Source organism: Harpia harpyja, chromosome 14 (assembly GCF_026419915.1).
Source record: "Harpia harpyja isolate bHarHar1 chromosome 14, bHarHar1 primary haplotype, whole genome shotgun sequence".
Lineage (NCBI taxonomy): Eukaryota > Metazoa > Chordata > Aves > Accipitriformes > Accipitridae > Harpia > Harpia harpyja.
In genome coordinates, this window is record NC_068953.1 from 3,952,798 (window position 1) to 3,977,762 (window position 24,965).

Genomic DNA, 24,965 nt, shown 5'->3' on the forward strand with positions numbered 1-24,965 from the left:
GCCGTGTTTTTCCAGGTGGGGGGTGCAGAGGGGTTGGGGGGGTGCGTGGAAGGGAGGATGCACAGAGGGGCAGGGGCAATGCTGGCTCCCACCCCAGCTCCGGTGGTGAACTGGAGCCCCGAGGGACTGGGGACAGACGGAGGGAAACGGGGAGAAGGGAAAGGAGAGGACCAGAGGAAAAGAGGGGGGAATAGAGGGAAAGTGAGGGAATAAAGGGAAAGGGTGAAAGGAGAGGGAGGAACGGGGAAAGGCGGGATAGAGGGAAGGGGGGGGGAGGAAGGAGGGGTGGATGGAGAAAGAGGGAGGGAGGGAAGGGGGAGGGAAGAAGGCAAGGATGGCTGAAGGGAGGGATGGCTGAAGGGAGGGAGGGAAAGGGGGCACGGAGGGAGGGCGAGGTGGGCTGTCCCCGCCGGCGCCATGTGATGCCCTCTCCTCCCCGGGCTCTCCCGGCCCTCCCCGGAGCGGAGCGGAGCGGAGCATCCCCGAGGCCGCCGGCCGCGGTGCCGGTGAGTACCGGGGCAGGGGGGGGGTTGGCTGGGGGGGGGGGGTCCCTTCCATGTCCGAGCCAGGCTGCCCCGGGGAGGGGGGGGGGAACGTAGTCCTGGAAGTGGCTTCGGGGGAGGAGGAGGAGGGGGTGTCCCGAATTGGGTGTAAAACCCTGAAAGTTTAAAGGAGGGGGGGGGGGGTGTTTGGGAGCCGCCGCCTCGGTGCGGAGCTTCAGGGCATATATTTCTATATTCTTCCATATTCCCCTTGGAGTCAGAGCCGGCTGTGCCCTCGGTAGCTCCCCCCGGGGTGGGGGGGGCACCGGCAACCGAGAGACACGGGCACCGGGGGGGACACCGGCACTGGGGGGGGGGGGGCGGGACAGAGGCACCGGGAGGGGACACGGGCACCCTGGGGGGGGGACACAGGCACCGGGGTGGGGGGAACCGCCCCGGGCAGCAGCCGCCGCCCGGCCCCGGTAACGGAGCCCGGGTCCGCCGTGCCGAAGCGGTTCGCCCGGTTGCACCGTCCCTGCTCCGCCGGGAACCGGGGTTTGTCGGAGCCCCGAGTGATAGCCCCAGGTTGGGACTTTGCAGGTGGGGAGCCGGTAAATCATCCCAGGGGTTGTTGTCCCCCAGGCTGCTGGGACACAGAGGGCGTCTCTTGGGCACTGGAAGCATCCCTCTCTTCACCGGTGACTTTGGAAGGTTGAGTGGGAAAAGGAAGCGTGTTTTTCACAGGGAATAGAAAGTCCGCTGGAAGTCAGGGGCTGCTGATGTTTTTCAGGGTGGTAAACCCCTGGGAGAAGGGAGTGTGAATTCAAGTGAGGCTATGTGAGAAAAACCTGACGTGGTTGTTAAGTGAAGTAAAGTAGAGGGGAAAAAAAAAACCCCACCCAACAAAAAAAAACCCCAAAACTGGATCATGTGTTACCATATGAACAGGCGAATGGGGACACGGAGCCTGTCTTCACTTCTCCGCACTCTACTTATTCATATGCTGTGAAAGGTGGTGAAACATGAAATGTGGTATTTCAGCCACCACAGCAGTGAGCAGAGAGGGTTTCTGACACGCCGTTCAGCTGTTGATTAATTGCTTGGCATTTTGTAAAACTTCATCAGCCCCTGACGCGTGATGATTTTTGCAGCTTTTAGGGCTGGCTCTTCCAGGCACGAAGCAGCTGAGGTTCCTCGGCGGTGTCCAGAGAGTGGGTCTGACCTGCAGCATCGCTGTCCCCACCGCTGTCCCCACCGCGTCCCTCGCACCCCCCAAACCTCCGTGGGGGAGAGGACAACAGAGGAGGCCTCGCTGGAGGCGATAGGTGGCCTGTGTGGTGGAGGTGAGCATTTGGGAAGGGCAGCAAGGGCATTGCGTTCGCTGAAAGCGGCACTACTTCAGCAGGAATGCTGAAAAGGAGTATTTCAGCTGAAAAAGAGTGTTTCAGCTGAGTTTTGTACAGTAGCAGTGGGTGCCGGTGGCGTGAGCCGGGCAGGCAGCTTTGCAGGAGGAGCGTTCCCACATTTCCACCACTTTTGCCCTTTGGTTTCACAAGTGCCGTGCATTTGGGCCTCTTTCAGAGGCTCATCTGTTGCTGGATTTTTCAGGGCACTGGTTCAGTCTGTTGCATTGTGACCCACGTAAAAAGCCAAAGGGCAGGAGACTGGCTCTCAGCGCTCGTCCCGCTGCCATCGTGCCTTCCCCTTGGCCGCCCTGCGGCTGCTCCACGTGGCATCCAGGGGACAGAAATGCTTCTGTGCATATATTTCCCCAGTTCCTTGCTGTATTATTGTAGCTGTTGAATATATTCATTGAGCTGAATGAATCCCCACCTGGCAGCATCCATACCGCAGCATTTGCAGCTTCAGCTTCATTTATGGAGAGGGAAGGGAATATAAAATACAAAAGGGAAATAATGCACAAGCCTGCAGAGGCTTCAACGGTATCGGCAAGCTGTGAGCTGCGCAAGCGTATGGCTGGAGAGAGCGCCGGGAGCTTTTCATAAGTCAGCTGGGAAGATTTAAAGCCCTGGGTTTAAGATGGCATTTTTAAAATAACTAGATGATGGAGTCTAGGTCAAAAGTTATCTGGGAATCTTAATCTCACGGAAATTAAAGGGAACTGGGGTTCTAGGTGTGCTCTAGAAAGAGGATTTGGAATCAAATTCACACCAATTTTATCGCTGTATAGCCACAAACTTCTGACATTTATAGTAAAATATTTACTGAGAAAATGGAATTTGTCAGAGGACGACACTGATGCATCATCAAGCTTGGAAAATGGGCTGTTACAGATGAGTGGGATTTGTGTCTGGTCCCTTTGGAAGATGGGACTTGCAGCTTTTCCTTTATTATGAGGGAGGTATCGTTGCTCATCAGTGAAAAACGTCATTAGAGTGGTGCTCATGGCTGCACTGAGAGGGGGATTATTTGAGCACCACGGCAGATGGCATCCACTGACCCAAGACAACTTGGGGATAATTCATTTTCCCACTGGGTGCCCATCCAGTGCTGCTGGGTGACGTCCCCAGGGAGCAGAGGCTCAGGTCTGCCAGGGCAGGACCTTGCTCACCCTCGAAGCCCTACAAGTGGGCAGCCCCATGGCCCTGGCTTCTTCTCAGGGGACATTAAACACTGGTTACAATAGATGTCCCTTGTCTGTGTGGCAGCTCTGGCTGGGAATACCTCTGCTTGCTCAGAGAGGTGCGGTGGGTTATGTTTGGTAGATGTGGCCCGAGCGTGGGATTGCAGTGGGGTCCTGGGTGGGCATCCGTGTCCCCCCACCTTCTTCCAGCCCCCAGGACAGCAGGGAGAGCAGAGCTGTGAGCGTGGTGGGTAGAAACCTCCCTTTTTGTGGCAGTCAGAAAGTCGGGTGTAGATGGGAGGGGAGTCTCTGTATGGGTTTGGTTATTAAAAATTCAGCAACGGAGGTTGATAACATAACGTCAAGCCCAGGTGAGACTCACACAGGCATGTGATGGATTAGGAGGAGTTGAAGCTTCACCCAGTAGAGAATTAGTAAAACTGGGGGGTGGGAAGCCCAGAAACAGCAACCATTGCTTAGACACATGCAGATAGGAAGAGTTTTCCAGTCTTCCCTTTCCCAGGGCAAAGTCACTCCCTGGGTGCCATGTCCCAAGCAAAAGCTGAGCCATCTGTTTGTAAGGATTAGGACTTCAGGGACTGGGATACAATATATCACAGAAGAAAAATGTTTTAACTATTTGGGAAATACTTAACCGAGGTGATGCTCAAGACACTGCAGACTGTACCGGAGCCAGGTGAGAAGCACTGATGTGGGGGCCCACGGGAGGTGCTGGCACAAGGTGGGACGGGAAATCCTGGAGCATCCTCCACCGGCTCTTACGGAGGGACGGACCATGAACATCCCGCCTGCCTCACAGCTGAAAGCATGACTCGAAGCCCGTTGTCCGAGAGCCCTTCCCAGGACCACGGCAGGGTCTGGGTGAAGCCGTGGTGGGACTGGTGGCTGCTCTCCCTTCGTCTCCTGCCACCGTGCCTTTTACCCAAGTGAGGGTGGCTGCCATCGCTTTCTACAAGAACAGAAAGTTTTGCCTTTAGCATTGCCAAAATACCTGACCCAAGCTGGGGCTCTGCTTTCATTTCTTGCCATCCCCAGCTTCCCTCATGTCAGATTTCCCCTGGTTCCTGCTGCCATGGCAGCTCAGTGGTGGTGGCTCTTGCAGGGATGCTCAGAGCTGCACTGACTTTATATTCAATAGAAAACGGTCCTCTGCTGGGTGCTGTTGGGAGACCCTGGAAGCTGCAGACGGCCAGAAGCAACACAGCAAACCCAACCTAGAAAACTGAGTGATTTGGAAAGTGTTAAATCCTTCTGATGCTGGAGTTGCTGCTTGGGAAGCAGCACGTCTCTCCTGAAGCACAGAAAAGGTGAGCTACAGGCAGGAAAGAAATTGGGACAAAACTGCCCTTTTCTGTACAACGACTTAAGGAGGGTGGGGATGGCTGAAGAAGAAAGCAATGTCAGCATCATGTGTGTCAACTGTTCTACAGTTCTTACTGTAAAATAGCTTACAGACTGCATGGAGGAGAAAACATCAGGTCATTCTATAGGTGGTAGGAGAGGTGCTGCTGGGTGGGTGCCGCATGGTGATACAAAGGGACGGTGTGAATAGGAGAGGGGTGTAGGTAAAGACCAGCTACACAGTCAGACCAAGTTTCACCTGGTAATGGGTGCTGGTCTGGGGGAAGGATGGAGAAAGAATGAGACCGAGTCTATTCCCTGCCTGTTCCCACAGACTTTCCCAGGACATGGCTGCGCTTCTCCGTGCTGAGCAGGGCAGGCAGCCGATGTCCTTCCGAGGCCACGCTGGGCTTGGTACCGAACCGCGCTCCTCTGACCGGGCCATGCTCCCTGTGCCTGGGCTCAGGCTGCTTCATGCCCTGCATGGTTTTTCCTACCCTGTCTGCTAGGACATTTACAGTTAAATCCTGGAAATGGCAATGAATCTTGCTAAAATCAGGGCAGTAAAGAGTTTAATATCTCCAATGATGTGTAAATGCTGATTATGTACTTTAAGATCACATAACACGACTATTAAACCCAACAAGCTACACAAAGCAAAGACCTTTCCTATGTGAAGATGGGACCAAACTTCTGCAGCTGCTCAGCGTCAGACCTGGAGAGCTTGTGCACCAAGACCCCACCACCGGCATCTGAGGAGTTGTGTCCCAAACTGCTTAAGCAAAGCTGGATGGAGCAGCCCTTGTGTTTGGTAACCGGGTTTAATGGCAGCCACGAATGGCACTTGGGTTATTAAGATATTTGCTTGAGGCGTGGACGATACAGCCCTTCTCAGCTTTCTTTATGCCATCGTTTCAGTACTCAGAAGCTTTGCTGTAAAGCTGCTTTCTAAGTGGGGAAAGGGGAATGTAATCTCCTGGCCAACAAGGCATCTGCTTCATACTAGCAATCGTGTTTAATCACGTCGAGGGGAAGGCAGTCTCGGCGGCGGTGGCCGGTGCGTGCAGCCTGCCCAACGTGCCGCTTGTCTGTGGCCTTCAGAGACGCCAACGGCACTCGGGGGATTTCTTGCTTTCTCTGATTTATCACACTGCAAGTGTTCCTAAAACCACTCCAGCTGCCAGCGCTGGCGAGAAGAGCTGCAGCGGCAGGGGCAGAGCCGCGGTGGGCACGGGTACCCGGGGCTTGCCTCTCTCCGCCACCGACACGGGGGAGGTGGAAGAGTTTTAATTAGCTTTTGATGCTATTTTTTACCTCCCAGCACTGCTTAATTTAGCTCAAGCTGTCATACACTGATTGTTAAGGGGAAAGGAAGGAAACGGGGGTGTTAGCCCCTCTCTGCTGAGCAGCTTGGCAGGAGCAGCCACATCTCCTGAAACCTGGGCTGCTAGCTGGGGCTTTTCTTAGACCTTCTATAGCCATAAAAGTTTATTGCCCAGAGAAATTTCATGCGCTGGCATTCATAATACATGGCTCCTGCAGGGCTTGTGCTGCATTTGTAGGTTCTGTTCACACCCACTTCAGTTTCAACAACATAAATATCTTATGGAAAAGGCGCCTGAGATCTTCAATCATGCTGTGACCTGCCTTGCCGCTGGAAGGACACAGAGACCTTGAAAAGCTGTCATTGTGCAAGGAAGAGGTTTATTCTCCTCTCTGTAATATACAAGGCCATTGCAGGACTTTGTGCCGTCTTAAATGACACGTGGAAGTGAACAAGAACCAACTGTTAAAGATTTAATATTCCCTTAGACCAGCCCAGCCTTGGTCCTGGTGTGAAGTGGATGCGGGCAGCTGAGCCAGCTGCTCTCCTCCAGCCATCGCATACGCCATGAGATTACGTTGCCTTCGCTTATCCCTGCTGCTGGGTCTGCTCAGGCTCCTTCTGCGCCAGCCAAGGTGAGCAGAGGGAAGGACTACGCTGAAGCCAGAAAAGGGTCACTGGATCGTCAGGTTACTGGAGTTTCTGTATTTAGGATATAAAGTACAACCTGTAATGTACGGCACGCAGAGGTTAATAGGCAAGCACCGCTCCGCGCAGCACACAGTAACGAGATTTCTGCAGATCTTATAGCAAAGTCGCCAGCTGGTTTGCTTTGCAGCACTAGAAATCCCCCTTTTATTCTGCTTTTGTAGCTCTTTGCAGGGTATTGAAACCAGCAGTTTGACTCATGTCCCTGACTGCGAGCACTCTGACACGATGCAAGTAGGTGAATATTGTATGTCAGCTTTGAGATGCAGAAGGTGAGAGGGCATTGGGAAGGGCTCTGCGAAGGAAAGGGCTCAGCTATTGTTAGTGATGGAAACTTTGTGTGTGTATATATATAGTTTAGTCCTGGGGAACTGGACTTGGGTGCATGGGCAATATTGCACGCTCAGATTTTTAGCTATTTCCCTCTTGAGAAATGCACTTTGTGTAACACTTTCCTACAAAACCACAGGGTAGGAGCTGCCGGTGTGTGGATACGGAGCCTGCCATCCGCCTGTCCCTGCATCCCAGCCTCGTACATCCCTCGTGTGAGTCGGTCGGAGGCGGAGAGCCGAGGCTGCGTCCTCTCCTACGGTCCAGGAGCTCTCCCCTGCCGCTGCCAAAGCCACCCCACTCCCAGCTCCTCCCAGAGCCGTCCAGCAGCCGAAGCATCCATCGAGGACCCTCCTCGCTGTGACGCTTGCCTCGCGGTCGGTCTGCCAGAACGTGAGCTTCCCACCTTCACAGCCAGCGTCACAGGTTTTCCACTTCCCAAAGCGTTGCTTCAGCTGGGATTAAAAGAGGTAAGAGCCTTAAACACCAAGGAGAAAGGAGGCACGCAGGAGGGATGTGCTCTAGAAGAGGTTTGGGGGGGGATATTTGTGGATCCAGAAAGACCATGTGAATGAGCACTAGCTGTACGCACGTGGGCTGTGCCAGCAGCCTGTGAGCCGGTACCAGGGAGGCTGTTCGGTCAATGATTTTATTTGTTGAAAGTTGCTGGCATCATCCAAAGCCATTAGTGTGAATGAGCTGGAGCGGAGCCATTGCCCCGGCGAGCACGGCGGCACGGGCACGGCAGAGGCTGCCCGTTCGGGAAAGTGTCCGGTTAGAGGGCTGGGGAAATAAATCTCAGTTGCTTCTCCTTTGACCTTGGGTATATCATTTGATCTCCTTGTATTTGGTGCTGGAGCTGAAGGTGGGCTCAGTTAATCAGTAACAACCATCCTTGCAAACCTGACCCAGGCAAAAAGGGCAGGTTTTGAGCAGACCACAGCAAAAAGGCTGCTGTATGGTAACGAAGGAGGAGAGGGAAGAGCAGCCATGGGTCAGCCTTGGGGGTTCACTAAGCAGGCTGTGGGTTCAGCAGAAAAATACGGTACTTTCTATATAGCATTTCCTTCACTGTTGCACTGCCACAAAAGGATTTTTGATCAAGCTTGAAAAAATAACTTGGACAAGAATGAAGCACGGGAAGTGCTAGGGAAAGGGGGAATTTCTCAGAAAAATTATGGAAGTCGAGTTTAAGAGAAAAAGCCCAACTCATAAAGTTAGTTAGTGGTAAGCATTACAGTGTGCGGCAGCCACACATCATTTCTTCCAATTGTATTTCAGGTGTTCCTTGTGTCCGATGACAAGCAAAAAATTAACAGGTTTATGATTGCTGTGGCTCAATCTAGGTTTAAATAACTCATAAGCAGCCTTTTTTTTTTTTTTAAAAACCCTCTCTGGAGAGCCTGTGAGCCCAGTGCGCTCGATTGATTCAGTGCTCCTGTTTCTAGCCAGCTGTAATGGCAGCGCTGCGTGCGGGCCTGGCTGCGCAGCATCGCTGTTAGCAGCCGAGGGGAAGCTTTCAAGTCCAGTATTGATCCTCTTGAAGTTTATGGCTGCTTGTAGTTGCAGTTACTAGTGCTTGTTCAAACTGCCATGGGATGGACTGTTTCAGTTCTTAATATCAGGCTAAACCTCCTCCACATCAAAAAGATTTATTCCTGTACTTAATTTTTCCGATACATAATTTCTCTCTCAGAAATCGAGCTGACATTTCTATATGACACTAACGCAGCTCTGTAAAGCTGCCTTATATATTTCTGTCTTCCCATGTACCATGTGAGGTGGTGGGTGCTGGCAGCCCAGGACAGGGCTCCGGGGAGCCCTACGGACCAGCTCCGACGCGTGTCCCCTTTGGCCATTTCCCTCTCAGCGTACCAGCCCAGGAGATACTGCTTTTCTCTGCAGCCACCCCTGCTCTCCTTTAGCTATTGTATGGAAGCAGAGCAGTTTTGTGTTTCTCTCCTACCTGCAGTACACCTTTTCCAAGCTTCAGGAGGGGCTGTTGCTTCCCAAGAGGTAATTCCAAAACCAAAACTATCTTTGCCAATCGCCCAGTTTTCCAGGTCAGGTTTGCGGAGCTGCTTCTCCTGGGTCCCCAGACGGAGCAGCGGGCACTGCCCACACCACCTCCTCCTCTTCCTCTCCTCTGCTGAGCTGCGTACGCCCGGCTGTAGCTAAAGTCATCTCACCACATGCTCCTCGTACTGGTAAAACCCTCTCTGCGAACCGATAGAGCATCAGTTCGAGTCAGCTGGACACAGGCTGCATCTTGCACACTCTGTTTGATGACCGAAGCATTTGCACCCTTTGGGAGCTCCGTAAGCTCAGTGGGAGCTGCTATGCCATTTTGTGACCGCCTTTCTATTCCGTTGTGGTTATTAATGATCAAATCAGGCTTTTCTGGATTTGCCCACGAGGGAGGCAGGGTGACGTTGTGCTGTCTGAAGGAGGGTGACGATGCGGTGGTGGCCTCAGCCAGCTCCCTGGCACGGTCCTGCCTGCCCAAGCACTGCTGGCTCTGAAAAGTTCAGTTCTGAAAGAGCCACTCTCCTTGACCTATTTATTTTTGCCCACGTTCGTGGCCTGCATTGTGTCCTGAGGAAGAGATCGTGCTATTTGAAGGCCCTTTATTTTTAGGCAGCCTGATTTTCTTGTCGTAGCTTAGTGGGAGATGGTCCTTTCAGTTCAGCTCCATCGCAGCTCACACTCTGTGTTCGCCAGCTCTTACCCAGGTCCCCAATGTTCTTTGTACATCGATCGCTCGCTCAGTGGTTTCCTACCCCCCCTTCCACCGGGCTTCGTTCCTTCTCCTTTATGTTCTGCTCAGCCTCTCCCACTGCTCCAGGTCCATGGCTTAACCTCTGATTTCCCTCTGCCCTTGGCTTGCAGCAGGGACCAGGCTTTCACAGCCGCAGAGGCAGGTCGCCAGGCTTGTCCTGGATCCCAGCACCGCTCCACAAACAAAACCTTCCCTCCCGTCTGCGCCGATAACCTTGGCAGTGCTTCCCCTCCTCACAAATGTCAGGAAATTGGAAATGATGCTCTAGCCACATAAAAAATCAATAGCTGCTTCCTTGGCCTGGCTTGGCCCTGTTCTTTCTACCTTTACCCAGGGCAGGAGGGAGCATTGTTTTCCACTGAACTCGGAGCAGTGATTTATTGATAGGACCCACCCTGTGCAGGCAGTTGACTGGCAATGTATTTATTTATTTCAGTCCATCCACGTAGCCCAGAGCGGTGGCTTGGGCTCAGTGTTAGGTCACGGAGGGGTGGGCTCAGAAATCTGGACCAGGATAATATTTTCTTTTTGTGACCGTGGAGTAATAGGTAAGGACTTCAACTCACTCCTAAATCTGGGTGAACTGCATTAGGAACAATGCCAATATTCATTTCATTTTCCGAAGGGGTCAGTCCCGGTGAGGGCCATGTGCAATTCCCATCAGAAGCTATGGCTCCAAGACAAAAAGAAATTCATTATGAGGACTGCAGATTACATTGCAGACTGCCTTTATTATTCCCTGGACTACTACCAGAAGGCACAGTGTGATTGAAGGAGCAGGAACAGTTCTAAGGTCCTATTTCTTGGAAATCTTTGGGGCTATATTCATTTAATTTAAAATACAGCTACTTTTGGAAACCAAACAGCATCACCTTTTCAGCTGTAGGAAGCATAACACAATTGGTAAAGGTTACTTGGGGACTAAATCCTTGCTGAAAATCAAGCCAGCTCCTGTTCATGTCCTTGAAAAATCTTTCTCTTGGGAGCCCTGCTAATTCTCCAGGCGCTGGACATAAGGGAAGGTTTGTTCCAAGCGGCTGCTCTGCACCATCACTGCCTCCTGTCCCCACCGCATTGGGCTCGATTTGATGTGCCAGCAAGGCAGCAATAGGGATCACTCTCTAATGCATCTGTGATTACATGGAAATTGAAGTGTGAGCGAGAAAAGAAATGAGGCAATTGAGAGGCATGACTCTGATGCCCGACCCCTCTCCCTGCTGCCAGTGTCACCCCAATGACCAACACAAATGATGCCAAATGGGTATATTTTTCAGTGCCTGGAGTTGATAGGCAGTAAATCACAGGAAATACTTAGCTATTTCCCTCTGAATGGCTTTATCTGCACCTTCATGTACTCCCTACTTTGATTTTTGGCTCCTTATTAACGAAAACTGTGCAGGAAGGATGGTTGTTGATGATACACAAGCCAAGAATAGACTCCAGCTCCTTTTACCATTTTGGCACCAAAATGTCAAGAGGGATGAGACACCTTGTAGTAAACACTGTTCATTTTGAGGCAGCCACTAGAAACTATGGCTCTGATTGAGTTAGGGACAACTGATGAGCCAGAGGATCTGTGCTTTGCCTGGTCATATTGCTGGCTGAAATGGGATCTATAAAGAGATGGGAAATGGCATATCCCCATCCAGTGAAGGGGTAAAGTGGTGTCCTAATGTCTACAGCGCTGCCAGTCTCTCCCCTTGACGGTAAGGTTGTCCTCAGGATATCAAGGTGCAGGGCTACCTTTGCAGGACGTGCTTCTCTGCCCCATAGCTACCAGTTTCTTCTTTAGCTGCTGCCTCCTAATTTCTGAGGAAAAACAAATCTGAGCATCTCCTCTGCGCATCTCGTTCCTCGCACCCCTGGCAGGGAGGTGTCCTTCCTGGTAACGCATCCTGCTTTTCTTGAGCTGAGGGAAACACTAAATAAGAACATTAGAAATGAGGCTTCTTAGCAAAGCCAAAGGTGGAAAGCTTGCAGCAGCGTGAGCTGGAGCATTTTCTTGGGCTGTCTGTAAGCGACAGCACTCCCCTTCCCGTAGGTCGGTACCTTCTGGGAAACGGCTCAGTGTGAACGTAGGAAGAGCCAAATCCTTAATTTCATATGGGAGAGAATTGTCAGAGCTGTTGCAGCGCTTGAGGGTGCAAGTACATCTGCTTCCTACCAAGATGTACTTGTCTGCTTTGGACTCAGGGTAGGATGCGATAATAAAAGTCTCTCTCTCCCTTTTTCTCTTTCGCTCAAGAATTTGCAACCTTTTCAGCAACCTTCCCCGCTTTTCTCTCGTATTGCTGCCCAGAGCAGCGAGCTAAAGGTACAGACAGGCCTTGGGTGTTGCACCCATTCAGTAAATGCAGTTATTTGGACTCCACAGTAACTACAACTTTCCTTCACATCGATCTTGTATGAAACTTACTGCAAGATCAGCCCAGGACCAGGCTGTCGGGGACCTTGGTGCTGTGCATTTGTGCTATAGATGTGCCAGGGATGGGCTCTGCAAGAGCACAGAGCTCCTCGAGAGAGCCCGGCTCACAGCCGGTTCAGTGGCAAGAAATAACTATCAGCATCATCTGCTTGTATTAATCATGAGGGAGCTATGGCAGAACGTTATCTTTGGAGGCTTTCAAGTGTAAAAGTACAAGCTATGAGGGCTTTTGGCATCTCTGAGAGTCACTGTAAGCGAGTAAGTATTAATATATTCTCATCAGAGGTGCAAGAAAAAAAGCCCTCCTCCAGTCCGCTCGCCGGCCAGACATGTCAGAACAGCGAGCCGTCATCTCCCGGCCCAGGCAGGAGCCGATTTAATCGCTAAATCCCACCACCTTTGCCACAGTGATAATAGCAACAAGACTTCTCTTCCCAAGAGCCCATTCACCAATGCGTGCCGTGATAGCAGACACCGGCTGCGAGTATGGCGTGATGGAGTTATTCCTGCGTAGGTTCAAAAGCTGACGCCGGGGGAGACGTACGACATTCGTGCCCCCGGCTCTATTGTTTATCCATCGTTATTTGGGGAATTGGTGTTTCAAATGAAACGTGTGCTTAGGAGGGCTCTGCCCTCCTTCCCAGGCAGTGGGACGTGGCGGGGGAACGCCGTGCTCTGCCCCCAGCCCTTTCCCATTTGTTGTCCCTTGAAACTTCACGTGGCACGAACAAGCCTTGTGCAATTTTTAAGGGAGCCCAAGGAAGATGCTTCCCGCTGCTACTGTGTTAAATTTGGTAGCTTTTGTTGTCTAGCTGGATTTACATTTTTTTTTCCTTATTGTTTGCGGTGCCGAACAACGCAAAATGTGCCTTAGATAATATACATGACAGGGCACTTCTCTGTGATTCATACTGCCTTTATAAAAGCAGTCAATAGCGCTATCATCTGCCTCATTCCCACTCCCCAGAAGACCATCTCTCCTGCGTATCTTTTCCTTCTTGCTCTTATTCCTCTAATCTTTCATTTCTGTGGCCCTCCCCCCCCATATTAATTGCACTTTTTCTCTGCTGCACCAAGAGCTCTGATTTCTGGTGACATTTTATCAGTCTGCAGGGCACTGTGAGAACTGCTAAATTCCACAAATTAGCAAAAATAAAAGGAAAAAAAAAAAAAAGAAGATTCCATCTATAAGCGACATGGGGATGAGGGAAGTTTTTTCGCCTCTTCCTTTAATGTTTGCCCAGGGCCTGACTGCAGCTCTGTGGCCCCATTTCCCTGCCTCCCCCTGAAGCACAAGCTGAGTTTAGACCAGTTCAGTGTGTGTGTTCAGCCGACACCGGCACTGGCAGCTCTGATCCAGCAAGCGCAATAAAAAGCAAAAAAAAAGGCAAGCTATTGCATCGCGCTGCTCTGCTTCGAGGCATTTGATGGTGTCAGCGTGCGTAAACATAGCATGGTTTTTGCAAAGTCGGGATCTTGATCCCCCAATGGGTAGATCTACCTTGGAAGAGGAAAAATGGCAATACTGGGGGGAGCGAGGTGGTGACTGGAGCTGCTTGGGAGCGGGTTTTGTTTCAGCAGCTGAAAGTATCTTTGACGATCCCTTAACACGGTGTCCGTAAGCCTCGACAGGCTCCTGTGCTGAGGAGATACAGCTCGTGCTGCCGCCCTTCGTGGGAGCGTTAGGTAAGGCTCTGAGGATGGCAGATGCTGCGGTTCGGCTCCATCCTTGGGGAGACGCGTGCCAGGTTTGGCTGGTCAGCAGGAATTCACCTGCAGCAAATAAAACGGGAGCCGATGAGCTGCTCCCAGCCAGCCCATCCCGCACCGATCCCACCCCGGCGCCGGCACCCGGCGTTCGGCACATCCACGAGCCCTGGGCCGGCGCGGGGCAGCAGTCGGGTGGGATTTAGTTCAAAGTGTCCATCTGTCAGGGCCCGCTGTGATTGTTTTAATGGCTTACTTATTTCAGCTCGACCTATATAAGCAATTAAGGGCAGAGGGCAAAGCTTTGACACATCCGTTCCCCCAAAAAAAGCTGTAGACGGCTCCGTGCTGACGGCTGCGTCCCCTCTCCCGGCAGCTGTCCCCATTCCAGCCTCGGCCCCTTATGCTGTTGGGAATGAGCGCCTGCGGCAGGAAGGCGCTGACCCTGCTCAGCAGCGTGTTCGCCGTCTGCGGCCTCGGCCTCCTGGGCATCTCCGTCAGCACCGACTACTGGCTCTACCTGGAGGAGGGCATCGTCCAGCCCCAAAACCAGACGGTGGAAATCAAACTGTCGCTGCATTCGGGGCTCTGGAGGGTCTGCTTTCTGGCAGGTATGGCCTCCCTCCCAAAAAACGTCCCCCGCTAAGGTGATGTTTGCTGCGTGTCGGTGTCGTACCGTGGGAAAGGACCAGGGAAAATAGCATTTTTAGAGGCTCTGACTATCTCTGCTTCCAAACTTAGGCACAACCTGAGTAACGCCATCACTCCATGCCCAGCTTTAATAGTCAGATGGATAAATGTGCCTTTGCATGCAGGCTTTGGGTGAGTTTGCTGCTGCTGTGCCAGTCCCCGCTGCCCCCCATCCCGCTCCATCCCAGCACTGCGGCCACAGCGCCTTGGGCAGCAGCTCAAAACTTTCCTTTTTGTCCCTGCAACATTTAGATTCAGGTCAGCTGGACCGTTCCCTCCGTCCGCGCCAAGTTTGATGAAGCAACTTGGCTGCAGGGACGGAGTTGAACAAAACCCAAGGGAATGGGAATCTCAAAGTGACCGATCTGAAATGTCACGAAGTTTGAACTTCTGTTTTGAAAAAGTCAGGGGAGTGAGGAGCTCTGATACCACCCCGGGGTGACCTTAAACCCTCTGGCTTCAGGGTTCACATTTTTGTGTACAAGGGAATCCTTTTGCACAAGGGAGATGGTAGTTAAGAGATGTCTTTCTTCAGCCCCAAACACTGACACCTAAGATGCAAGCAGCACTAAAAAGCAAGATTGTTTTTATGCGTGCACTGAAACCAATTTTAAAGCCACTCTCTCCCCCACCAAAAATAAACAAATACACTGCAGGTGTGATTTGGTCTCTGTTTGCTGCAGGTGAAGAGCGTGGCCGGTGCTTCACTATCGAATACGTCATGCCCATGAACATCCAGCTGACATCCGAATCCACAGTCAATGTCCTGAGTAAGTGGTCCGGTGCGGTCTTACCCTTTGCATCCTGCAAAGCACCAAAGGGTCACTAGGGATCCCCCAAGAAATCCTCTTTGTGTCCTTGCCGAAGAAGCTCCTAGTTCCTCGACAGTGCTACCATGCAGGGATGCAACTACATGTTTGCTCTGTGGATTACCCAATGTGCTCCTAAATTTTTGGGGACATCCCTTTCTAATGGCAGGATGCTCACAGAGGCTCTACACCATACAATTTCCTGTCACTGGCTATTCAGCGCTGATGCTTATGGAAGTATTTGGCTTTATAGCCTCCCGTCTGTAATTTGCAGCTGTATTTATGCTGTAGCAGTCAATTTTACACATTACATAGTGGGACGAATTAAGGATGGAGTGTCGCAGCTCTCACGGTGAATACTGCAGTCATTTCTGATTTAATAAATAGAAGTGTCCAGCAAACAGTTTGCAGTGAAGCTAAAGAAAAGTGCAGGTTCCGATGTTTTTTTCCTATGTAAGACTTCACATAGAAACCCTCAGAAATGCAAACATTAGCAGACGTTTCCGCAGCCAGCCAGAGTCACCTCTTTACTCGGCTCATTAGCAAAGAGGGGTAGCCCTGCCAGGGGCTGGGGAGCAGCGCAGGGGCACCCACATTAACCAGGAGCGAGGAAGGGCACAACGTGGTCAGAGAGCAGCGGGGTTGGAGCCATCTCACCCAGCTGAGCCCATTTCTCATGCTCTGTGGGGAGGATTGACCTGTTCTCGCTTTCCTCTGCTCCTCTCCCACCAGAGATGATCCGCTCTGCCACCCCCTTCCCTCTGGTCAGCCTCTTCTTCATGTTCATCGGCTTCATCCTGAGCAACATCGGCCACATTCGGCCTCACAGGACCATCCTCGCCTTCGTCTCGGGGATATTCTTCATCCTGTCAGGTGAGTTTTCCTAGCCAGCTTTTCTCCTGAAAATCCTTGAGCCTGGAACACATTTGCTTTCGTAGCTGCTGGTGCTCTCCTAACCCGCTGTGGTGGCTCCTCGTTGGAGTCATCACCCACGGGGGCTCCTGGCTCGGCCCCGCAGCCTGCTTGGGCTTTGCAGGATGGAAAATCATCCGGTGCAAAACTCGTTTGTGGCAGTGGCAAGGAGATGTGGGGGAAAGCACCCACAACCCTTGCAGGAGCAGCTGCTGGGGGAGAGGATGCCACTCATGGCACATCGGTCACAGGAGAGATCCGAAACTTCAAACTGCTCAGTCGGGATGTTTCTACGTGAGACAAGTGAATGTTTTATTCATGGTGTTGTGCTAGTGTTAAACAAATAGCTGTGACAGCTGAGCTTTGAAGCCAGCTCCTACACGGTGCACACGGACTTGCTTGAGCAGGTAACGGTTTGACTGAAATGAGAGGAGTGCCCTGGGTTAGCTCTGAAGGAAAACTGCCTCTTTCCCCAATTATTTCAAGCACACTTCCACAGTTTTATGCTTTCACCCACAAGTAAGGTCCGAAAGGAAGGCACTTCTTCAGCGACTTCATCCCCAAAGCGTTTCCCACCATCTTTCTCCTTGGTTTCTCCCCAGGTCTGTCCCTGGTGGTGGGGCTGGTCCTCTACATATCCAGCATTAATGACGAGATGCTGAACAGGACCAAGGACTCGGAAACGTTCTTCAATTACAAATACGGATGGTCATTTGCCTTCTCTGCCATCTCGTTCCTTCTCACGGAGGTACCCGGGAGCTCTCACATCCCTGTAATGAGTGTATCCTGTTCTCGGGGCGGGTATTGAGGCTGTGAGCAAAAAGAGGACTCCGATGGGGTTTAAGAGTAGGCTATGAGGGCAGATGGGTAATATAAAGTATGGTGGGAGACATATACAGCGGGGACAGTCCCCAGGCCTGGAGCACTGATGGGGCGTTTGATTGCCATTTGATGCCAAGCATGGATGCAGAGGAGGAGGAGACTCGGTGGTGCCACCTTATTTACTGCAGGGACCCGGGGCACAGGGCAGTGAAATGACCGTCCTCGAGAGCCCTTGTGCATCATCAGTAGAGCAAAAAAAGGGATTTATATTTTTGTTCTGCTTTCTTGGTGGTGGAGAAGGCAGCCATCAGCAGGGTGAGCATCAGGCCGTGTCTCTCTCCCCTGCAGAGCGCCGGGGTGATGTCCGTTTACCTGTTCATGAAGCGATACACGGCCGAGGACATCTACCGACCTCACCCCGGCTTCTACCGTCCCCGTCTGAGCAACTGCTCCGACTACTCGGGGCAGTTCTTGCACCCGGACGCGTGGGCGCGGGGACGCAGCCCTTCGGATATCTCCAGCGAGGCGTCCCTGCAGATGAACAGTAACTACCCGGCTCTGCTCAAGTGCCCCGACTACGACCAGATGTCCTCGTCCCCGTGCTGAGCCCCGCCACCCCTGCGCCCGCTCCCACCCAAGCGCCGACAGTCGCCGCGTCCTGGCTCCGTTTGTCATTTATTTTTCAGGCCACTCTTTCAGGGCAATTCTCTATTTATAGGAGCATAAATATAACCAGGGAGATTGGTTATATAACCAATAATGTAACCTAGAGAATTGGGATATTTTCCTTTCTTTGGTTTTGTTTTTTTTTTATTATTATTATTCTTCCCTGCATAACTAAAAATCTCTCCAAAGTCCTCTTCTTTCGGCTCATCCCGCTGAGCAAACAGCAGTTCTGCCTGGGGGATAAATCCAGGGCTGGACTTGAGAGCAGAAAAAAGAAAATAGAGTAGAACTAAGGAAAAAAAAAAAAAGTGGGGGTTTTTTTGGTTTAGGTAGGCTGCAAAAGTTTGTGCATTTGCCTGTATCATTTAATTATAAATTTACTGGCCTAAGTGCCTGCAGGCATAAAAGATTTGTGTAAATTTCCAAGAAATAGCCATTATTAGAAAAATATAAATTTTGTCTTGATTCAATATTTACTGATCGGTATATCTCATTGCTGGATTTCACTTTTAACCAGGCTGTAACGGGAAATAGCCATCTTTCTCCTCTATACCTCAGCAGGCTTAGACACAAGCGGGTGGTTGTTTCTCTATGGCCACTTGCAAACTGTTGCTTAAATATCCCGTGTTAGACTGGAGGCATTAGAGCCCTGGGGTGTCCGGGCTGTCGGGGTGGCTCAGGCACCCACCTTTCCTTCACCATCCCATAGACTGGAAGTCTGAAGAGTGACTGGGAGAATTTCAGTGCAGCGTTGAGTGGGAAACTACCTAAAATCTTCCCATGGGAAATATTAGGCGCAGGACTTAGGGGAAATTATGGCCAGAAGTGCAAGTTACTTTGGTGAAAGGCAAGATCCCAAATCGGTGTAAAGTGATGTAGCTGAAATTAATGGCACTAGTCCACTGTAGCAAAGTAGTTGGCTTATATTTCATTTTGGCAAGAAAATGGTATTTTAGCTGGGTTTTTTGTGTGTGCATGAACCTTATTTTGAGGTTTTCAGTTTTAAAATTTCATATGATGCTTTGGCATTTTGGTCTTAGAAGACTTGACAGCTGCCAGGGTTAGAGCATCACTCTGATTGAAAATGAAGGGCAGGGAGGAAAAAGCTGTGCTCCCTCGTGCGCTCCTGTGCAAGCCATGAGCTTGTCCCCTCGCAGGAGAAAGAGCTTTGTCCAAACTTTATTTCTGTTCTTGTTATTTTAAACCTTTCTGAAAATTTCCTTTCTGTAAAACAAAACCTTCCAGGGATTCTTGGTATATTTGAGCTTGTTTTGTCTTACTGTAGTTGAAACAAATAGAATATACGCACTTTTAACCTCATTTGTAGCATACCATGTAATGAATGTTACACCTCTTTTTAATTATTTATTATTTATTTATCATGTATTATTTATAAACTACTCCAAAATAGGGTCCAAGTCCTGGTGCAGCACCACTACTTGCGTCAACTCTGATGCCCATCCTGTGGGACCCCACTACAAGCCTATATATCCAGCCAACTCTTGAACAGGATTATTTCCTCTCCAGTCTCTTCAGATAAGCAAGTAATGTATATCTAGTGTCACTGATTCCTAATTTGCTAAGTTTTAAAACCAGGGCATCCTTTTGTATACACAGTAGTATTTACCCTTAGTTTTTGTATTACCCTCAAGCATTTGTTTTCTCATTTTAAAACCCAGTTTGTAAGTGCTATGTGACAGGTTCACTGCTGGGAAGGTTTAAGCATTAAAGCATAAACCAGCCCCACCATCCAGCGATAAAGCTTGCTGGCCCTTATCTGTTCACCCCAGCCAGATAAACCATCAGTTTTCTGCTGGGATCTCTATATTCAGTGGGAATTACGCTCCAAGAAAGCACTGGAGTTCACATATGATGATCTCGCATTTGCAGAGCCCAATCTAGTTTGCTGGGTTTGATGTTAGCGGTTTCTGGGGGCTCAGACACAGTTGCCTTTGCATCCTCCCCTTGATGGATCCTTTATAATTCTCAGCCCTTCTTGGAAGAGGAAACCTTCGGGATCACCAAAATCGCTGATGCTCAGAGGCGTGAGGGCTGTCCCACACAGCTACGTTCTCCCACGCTGGGGAGTCATTTAGTGCAGTTAATCCTGTGCAGCATCGTGAGACGTCCCTGTCCCCGAGTGGAATTTTCCTTTGTACTGATTAAATACAGAATAATTCATTTTATAAATTAAAATGTCTGCCTACATAAGCAGAAGAAATGGAGGAAAAAAAAAAAAAATTCATACCTTCCTCAAGGCCCCAGAAGGTTTAGCAGAGTCTAGGGGCAAATTAGGAAAGTAATTATTTCAATTCGTTGGAGAGATTCTCATCATGTGGCTGCATTTGTGAGCCCAGGAGTTCACATGTTCACCCAGTGAGCACAAGCCCTTTGTAAGTAAGTGCAGAACTGCCAAAAGAAATCTGTCAAAATAAGTGTTTGCTGTCGGTTCAGTAAATGCTGGTTTGGGGCAGGAAAATGTGGTGCTTGGTAAAGCACGGGCAACAGTGGTTGTGCCTTCGGGTGGTGTTGCTGTCCCCCTAACAGTGCCCGGTGTGGCAGCAGCTCTCGGCATGGATGACTGTGGGCCTCTAAATGCCAATATCACACTTTCCTTGACTGGGGAGAAACTTCTCCAGAGCCTCTGAGGCACGGAGACATGAGTGTGGCGTGGGTGAGGTGGTGGGGCAAGCTGCGGAGCCACCCTGCGAGGTCCTTCTCCCCCCAAGCATCACCCTGTGGTTGACGTTCTCCACAGCGATAAATGCTCAGTAAATAGATGTAGTACCCTCTTAGGACACCTATTCATCATTTAAACACCTCTCCTAGTCATCTGGCATGGTTTCACCCCACCTTAGTCTCTGTTACACCACATCCCTCCCTCCTTGAGTAACACTGCCCAGTTGCCTCCTTTGGGCTCTCTCCCACCCCTGTTTCAGTGCTGGCGTCCCGCTGTGTTCTTTCTGTGTCTGTTGCTTGGATTGCAATAAATAAAAAGTGGAGCCTGAGGATAAACTAGCAATTAAATTAGAGGTTTAACCCCTATGAAGCTGAAGTCCCTAAATTTGCCCGATGGGATGAGTCAAGCTGCTCATGGGCCCGTAGGAAGGTAATTGCTTGTCTGACGCTTGGCAGAAAATTGTTTGCACTTAGAAGCAAAAAAAAAAAATCTCTTGTTTTGCATGAATGACTAATTTGTGTCAGACCCTTTATGCATGTGGTTGTGTCTGCTTGAACTATAGCGTTAGAGCAAATTACTGGGATTAAGGGTTAAATAAAAACCCGGTGCTGCCTGATCCACGCACAGTTTGCTGCTCCCTGGTGCTGCTCGGAACTGCAGCGGGCTGAAGCTTTTTCTATCCCTGCCATCAGCCTCCCACGCAGCACATCCATCCATCCCACAGCCTGGGTGCCATATGGAGTTCACGGCACTGGGAGGAATGGATGGTAACTGAAGAAACTGCACGTGGGAGGCGAGCGAGCCCCCAGCCCGCTGGTTGGGAAGACGGGTGCTCTGAGACTTTCTCAGGGAATTCCTTGGAGCCACCCTCCCACTGTGTGTTTGGGGTTTTTTGAATTAAACAGCCCTTTTGTAAGCCCAGAGAGGTTTTTTCTTGCCTGTGTGTCCCGGGACATGAAAGCTTCTCTCTGACAGCATCTCCCCTCCCACCCCCAGGACATTCTCTCCTTGTTTCACCCTTACACCATGTCATTCCCATGGCCCCAGGTGTGATGGAGCCCTGGTGGGAACAGGTTCCATTTGCCCGTTAGTTAGAAGCATCCTGACAACCCTTATTGAATCATGAGGTATGGATGCAAGAGGTTCATTAGAGACCAATCACGAGCAGTAATTAAGTAGCCAGGAATAATAAGGCTGTGCTGGGTCATGTTCTCCCTCAGTTGCTGCTGGAGCAGCTTGTGGCTTCAGAACCCTTTCTTGCACAGTGGAAAAAAAATATATCTCTAGATATAAACCTACGTATAGGTATAGCTGAAATGCCCTGCAGTGCTGCTGCCCTTGCATCTATGTTGCTAGTGGACACGAGGAGCTGCTGGGAAGGTTAAGGTGAGGCAGGAGCTCCCGCTGGGCAGTGACCCCCTCCGGGCAGGGATGCAGACCAAGAGCACGGCTGAGCTGGTTTGGCTGTTGGTGAAGGTGCTGCTGTGGCGAGGTGAGATTTGGGCAGGTGTTTTGGGGCAACCTGGTCCTGCTCTTGCCCAGGAGGATGGTATGGAGCTGCTGCTTGGTTGGGAGGGGGAAGAGTAAATCCCTACAGCTGGGGAAGCCTCAGATGAACCTTGCTGTTGTCTTCTCTGGACACAGGACTGAAGACCTGTGCCCCTTCATCAGCTTTGAGCAGACGAGACCCAAAGGTATTTTATTAGGGCGGGTTTCAGCTACATATCACTGTGGTAGGGTAAAGAGCTGACTCAGGCACGGTGTACGCAGTTTGGGGGTTTCTAGTACACGGTGCTCTGTTCGCGAGTCCTTGTGTTGCATTATTAATGCTATTTGTCAGGGTTGTGTATTCATTTTCCCAAATGTGAGTTAGCCCCATGGGCTATTCAAGGTGTGCTAAGAAATTAAATAGTCTTATTCCTCCCTGCTGATAGCTTGTTAGCTGTGCAGAACCAGCATGTCTGTGGTGGGGATGCTGTGTGAACAGGAAAAATATTCACCCAAGTAAATACTCCTCCACTAATGAGAAGTAGCTGAGAGATATTTATTTTCTTCTTCTTCTTCCTTCTTTATAAGACTTATTTATTTACATCCAATTTTTTTTCCCCACTGCAAAAGATTGACATTCAAACCTAACTAGAAAAAACAGCCTTTTCGCTCCTCGCTTTCCTCATCCAGTTGTAGGGCTAACTGGTGGGGTCTCCTTCACCCTGCTGCAGCATCCCTTGCTGCAGGGGCCGGGTTGCTCTGCCAGCATTCCCTCCCCGAGAACCACATCGGCTCTTTTAACTTTTCTTTCTGCAAATGGGCTGCAGCTCAGCTGTCCCGTACACATTAAAGCTTTGACTCGTGGGGCAGGGAGCTGGGTGTCCCCAGCACCCCGGCTGCTCAGTGGGTGCCACCCCACATGCCCCACCACGGCCGGGGTGCTCAGCTGACCTTTTCTCCCTGCACCGCAGGGTTTCTGTCTATCGCCATTGTGTAGATATCAAATCTCAACCTGTTCCCATGGATACAGTAGATTATAGAGAGGGAAGAGCTGCCTCTTTGCTTTATCTTCATGTAAAGTCTTATATACCTTAGATTTTGGATTACAGTGACCTCAGCGGGCAGTGGTTATAATGGGTAGGCGATGGCTGCAGCGATTACCATGTGTATCCTTAATTGCAAACCAGCCCCCCAGATGTAAGCCTTGAAAGGAAAGGAGAGGTGGCTCTGGGCGGCGTGGGACTGCCCATTGCCTGGCCCTCCCCGCGGCTGCAAAACGTGTGATTAGCAAAATATGTGCCCAGGTCACATTGATTTCAGTGACAGGCACTGCAGGGCTGAGCGCGCTCATAAGTTGTGCCCCCGTGTCCCTACGGGGGATGCACGGAAGGGCCTTTAGCCGATTACTCACGCTGGCTTGTGCCACAAATGATTCCAGTGAAAATAGAGATGGATGAAGAAGAGATGACGCTGTCAGCGTTGCTGTCCTGTAGCCTGGTGCCCATCGCTGCAGCAGCTGCGGTCGGTGTGTAGCACCACGGTGCCAACATCCTTCTTGTTTTCACACTACTTCATCTTGGAGTCGCTGGCCAATTCAGTCTTCTAGTAAACTTTGTAGGGGAAACATTCTTTTTTTATATATATATTATTACAATTTGCAACACAGGAAAGCTGTATTTCAACCGCAAGATTAGCCCCACTCTGCTGTGTTGCCAGACTCCTATCCCAAGGGCTGTATTTGAGGAATACATTGGCTCTAACTGGATGTTTTCAAGCCCTGAGCAGTTTGTACCGCAGTGTTCTGCAGGCTCTGTCCGACATTTTTAATGAAACCGTCTCGGAAATCCCCAAGCCTCACCCCTCTCTCCGTTTCCAGTGAAAGGAGAAGTATTCACACACAAATTGTGATTAATGCGCCTCGAAAATACGCAGCGCCAGCATTCAAGGTTATTCCCCAATAAGCCATCATTTTTGTCATCAGCTCCAGATAAATCTTCTGGCTGTGATGAGATGCAGCTGCTTTTAATCTTTAATGTTAGGGCAGTGCGAATTCATTTTTCTAAGAGGCAAACCACGTGTGACTGGGGTGCAGAGAAGGTGTTTGATGACTTGGGCCCGTTCAGGTTCGCAGCTGCTTAAACCGAGGCTGATGCAGCTCAAAGGGCTGCGTGAGCCAGCGCGTTTGGGTTCTGTTTAAACTGCTCGTTTTGGAACAAAGTCCCTATTACCCCAACTAGTCCCAACGACCATCCAGCACCTGTAAATCTGCATGTAGACAAATCCCCAGACCTGAGCTTCAGCTCTCCGTTGCTAATCAACGAAGTGCGTAGGCACGTGTTGAAATCCCTTGGACTCCAGCAGGATCCATCTCAGAGCCAAAATTAAGCCCGAGCGAAGCTCTGCTGAGCAAGAGCTGTCCTCGTGGGCATGTTTAAAAGCACCTGGTAGCTGGCTTCTGTGCTAGAGGAGCTGGAAGGCACAAAAGAGGAGATAGTAAAGAGACATGACCATAAATTCATTTTCCCTTAGTGATAACATCTTTAATGAGGTGTGTGTTCACGAAAATAGAACCCTAAGGTTCTTGCATCTGCCTGGCGTCTTGATACACACCGCCTTCCCGCTGCAACTTCACGGGGAAAATCTGCCGAGAAAGCTGAAAGGTGTTATTTAATTAATAACAGCTAATTTGAATAAGTACCGAAATGTCAGTCAGCTCCTCTGGAGGTGAGCTCAGTGATTTCACCTCCATGGGAAAATGGGAGGTTTCTGAAGCCAGGGACACTATCAGTGTCACGCACACGAGCAAGAAGCAGCAGTGTCATAAGTCTCAGCATGCTGTCATGTCAACGCAGGTCAGATCCTGCTCATTTCTTTACATTTAATAAGTAAATCTATGGTGTTTAGAATTCACATAACTGTGTGGGCCTTAATGCTGGTTTAATCTGTCTCCAGCTCAGCTCATCAAAGGCTGCTGTAAGTGAGGGGATAAATGAGGCATCCCGTGGCACTTGCCAAGGCTGCATCATGCCCAGCCAACATCTTACATTGAAATAATATGGCTTTTAAAGCTGCCTTGCTTCAATACTAGACAAGTTCAAATATCTGAGTGAAAGCTCTTATTTACCCTTGAAAAGCAAATTGTGTTTTATTTTAGCAGGAGTTACAGGGTCTGTTCCTTGAGAGAGCATCTCCAGTTC

The 24,965-nt window shown here is 50.4% G+C and overlaps 1 protein-coding gene across 2 annotated transcripts; it reads left to right on the forward strand.

Moving 5' to 3' along the window:
• Positions 1-1,849: 1,849 nt before the first annotated feature.
• Positions 1,850-20,645, forward strand: CACNG5 (calcium voltage-gated channel auxiliary subunit gamma 5). Of its 2 annotated transcripts, none has more exons than XM_052808359.1 (6): positions 1,850-7,260; positions 13,967-14,312; positions 15,075-15,161; positions 15,933-16,073; positions 16,715-16,860; positions 17,283-20,645. In XM_052808359.1, exons 2-6 carry the CDS (start codon positions 14,105-14,107, stop codon positions 17,538-17,540), a joined length of 840 nt encoding a protein of 279 aa, XP_052664319.1. In that variant the 5' UTR covers positions 1,850-7,260; positions 13,967-14,104; the 3' UTR covers positions 17,541-20,645. The 2 variants fall into 2 exon arrangements, with proteins under 2 accessions (XP_052664319.1, XP_052664320.1); XM_052808360.1 differs by having other exon boundaries at positions 14,078-14,312.
• The last annotated feature ends 4,320 nt before the right edge of the window (positions 20,646-24,965 follow it).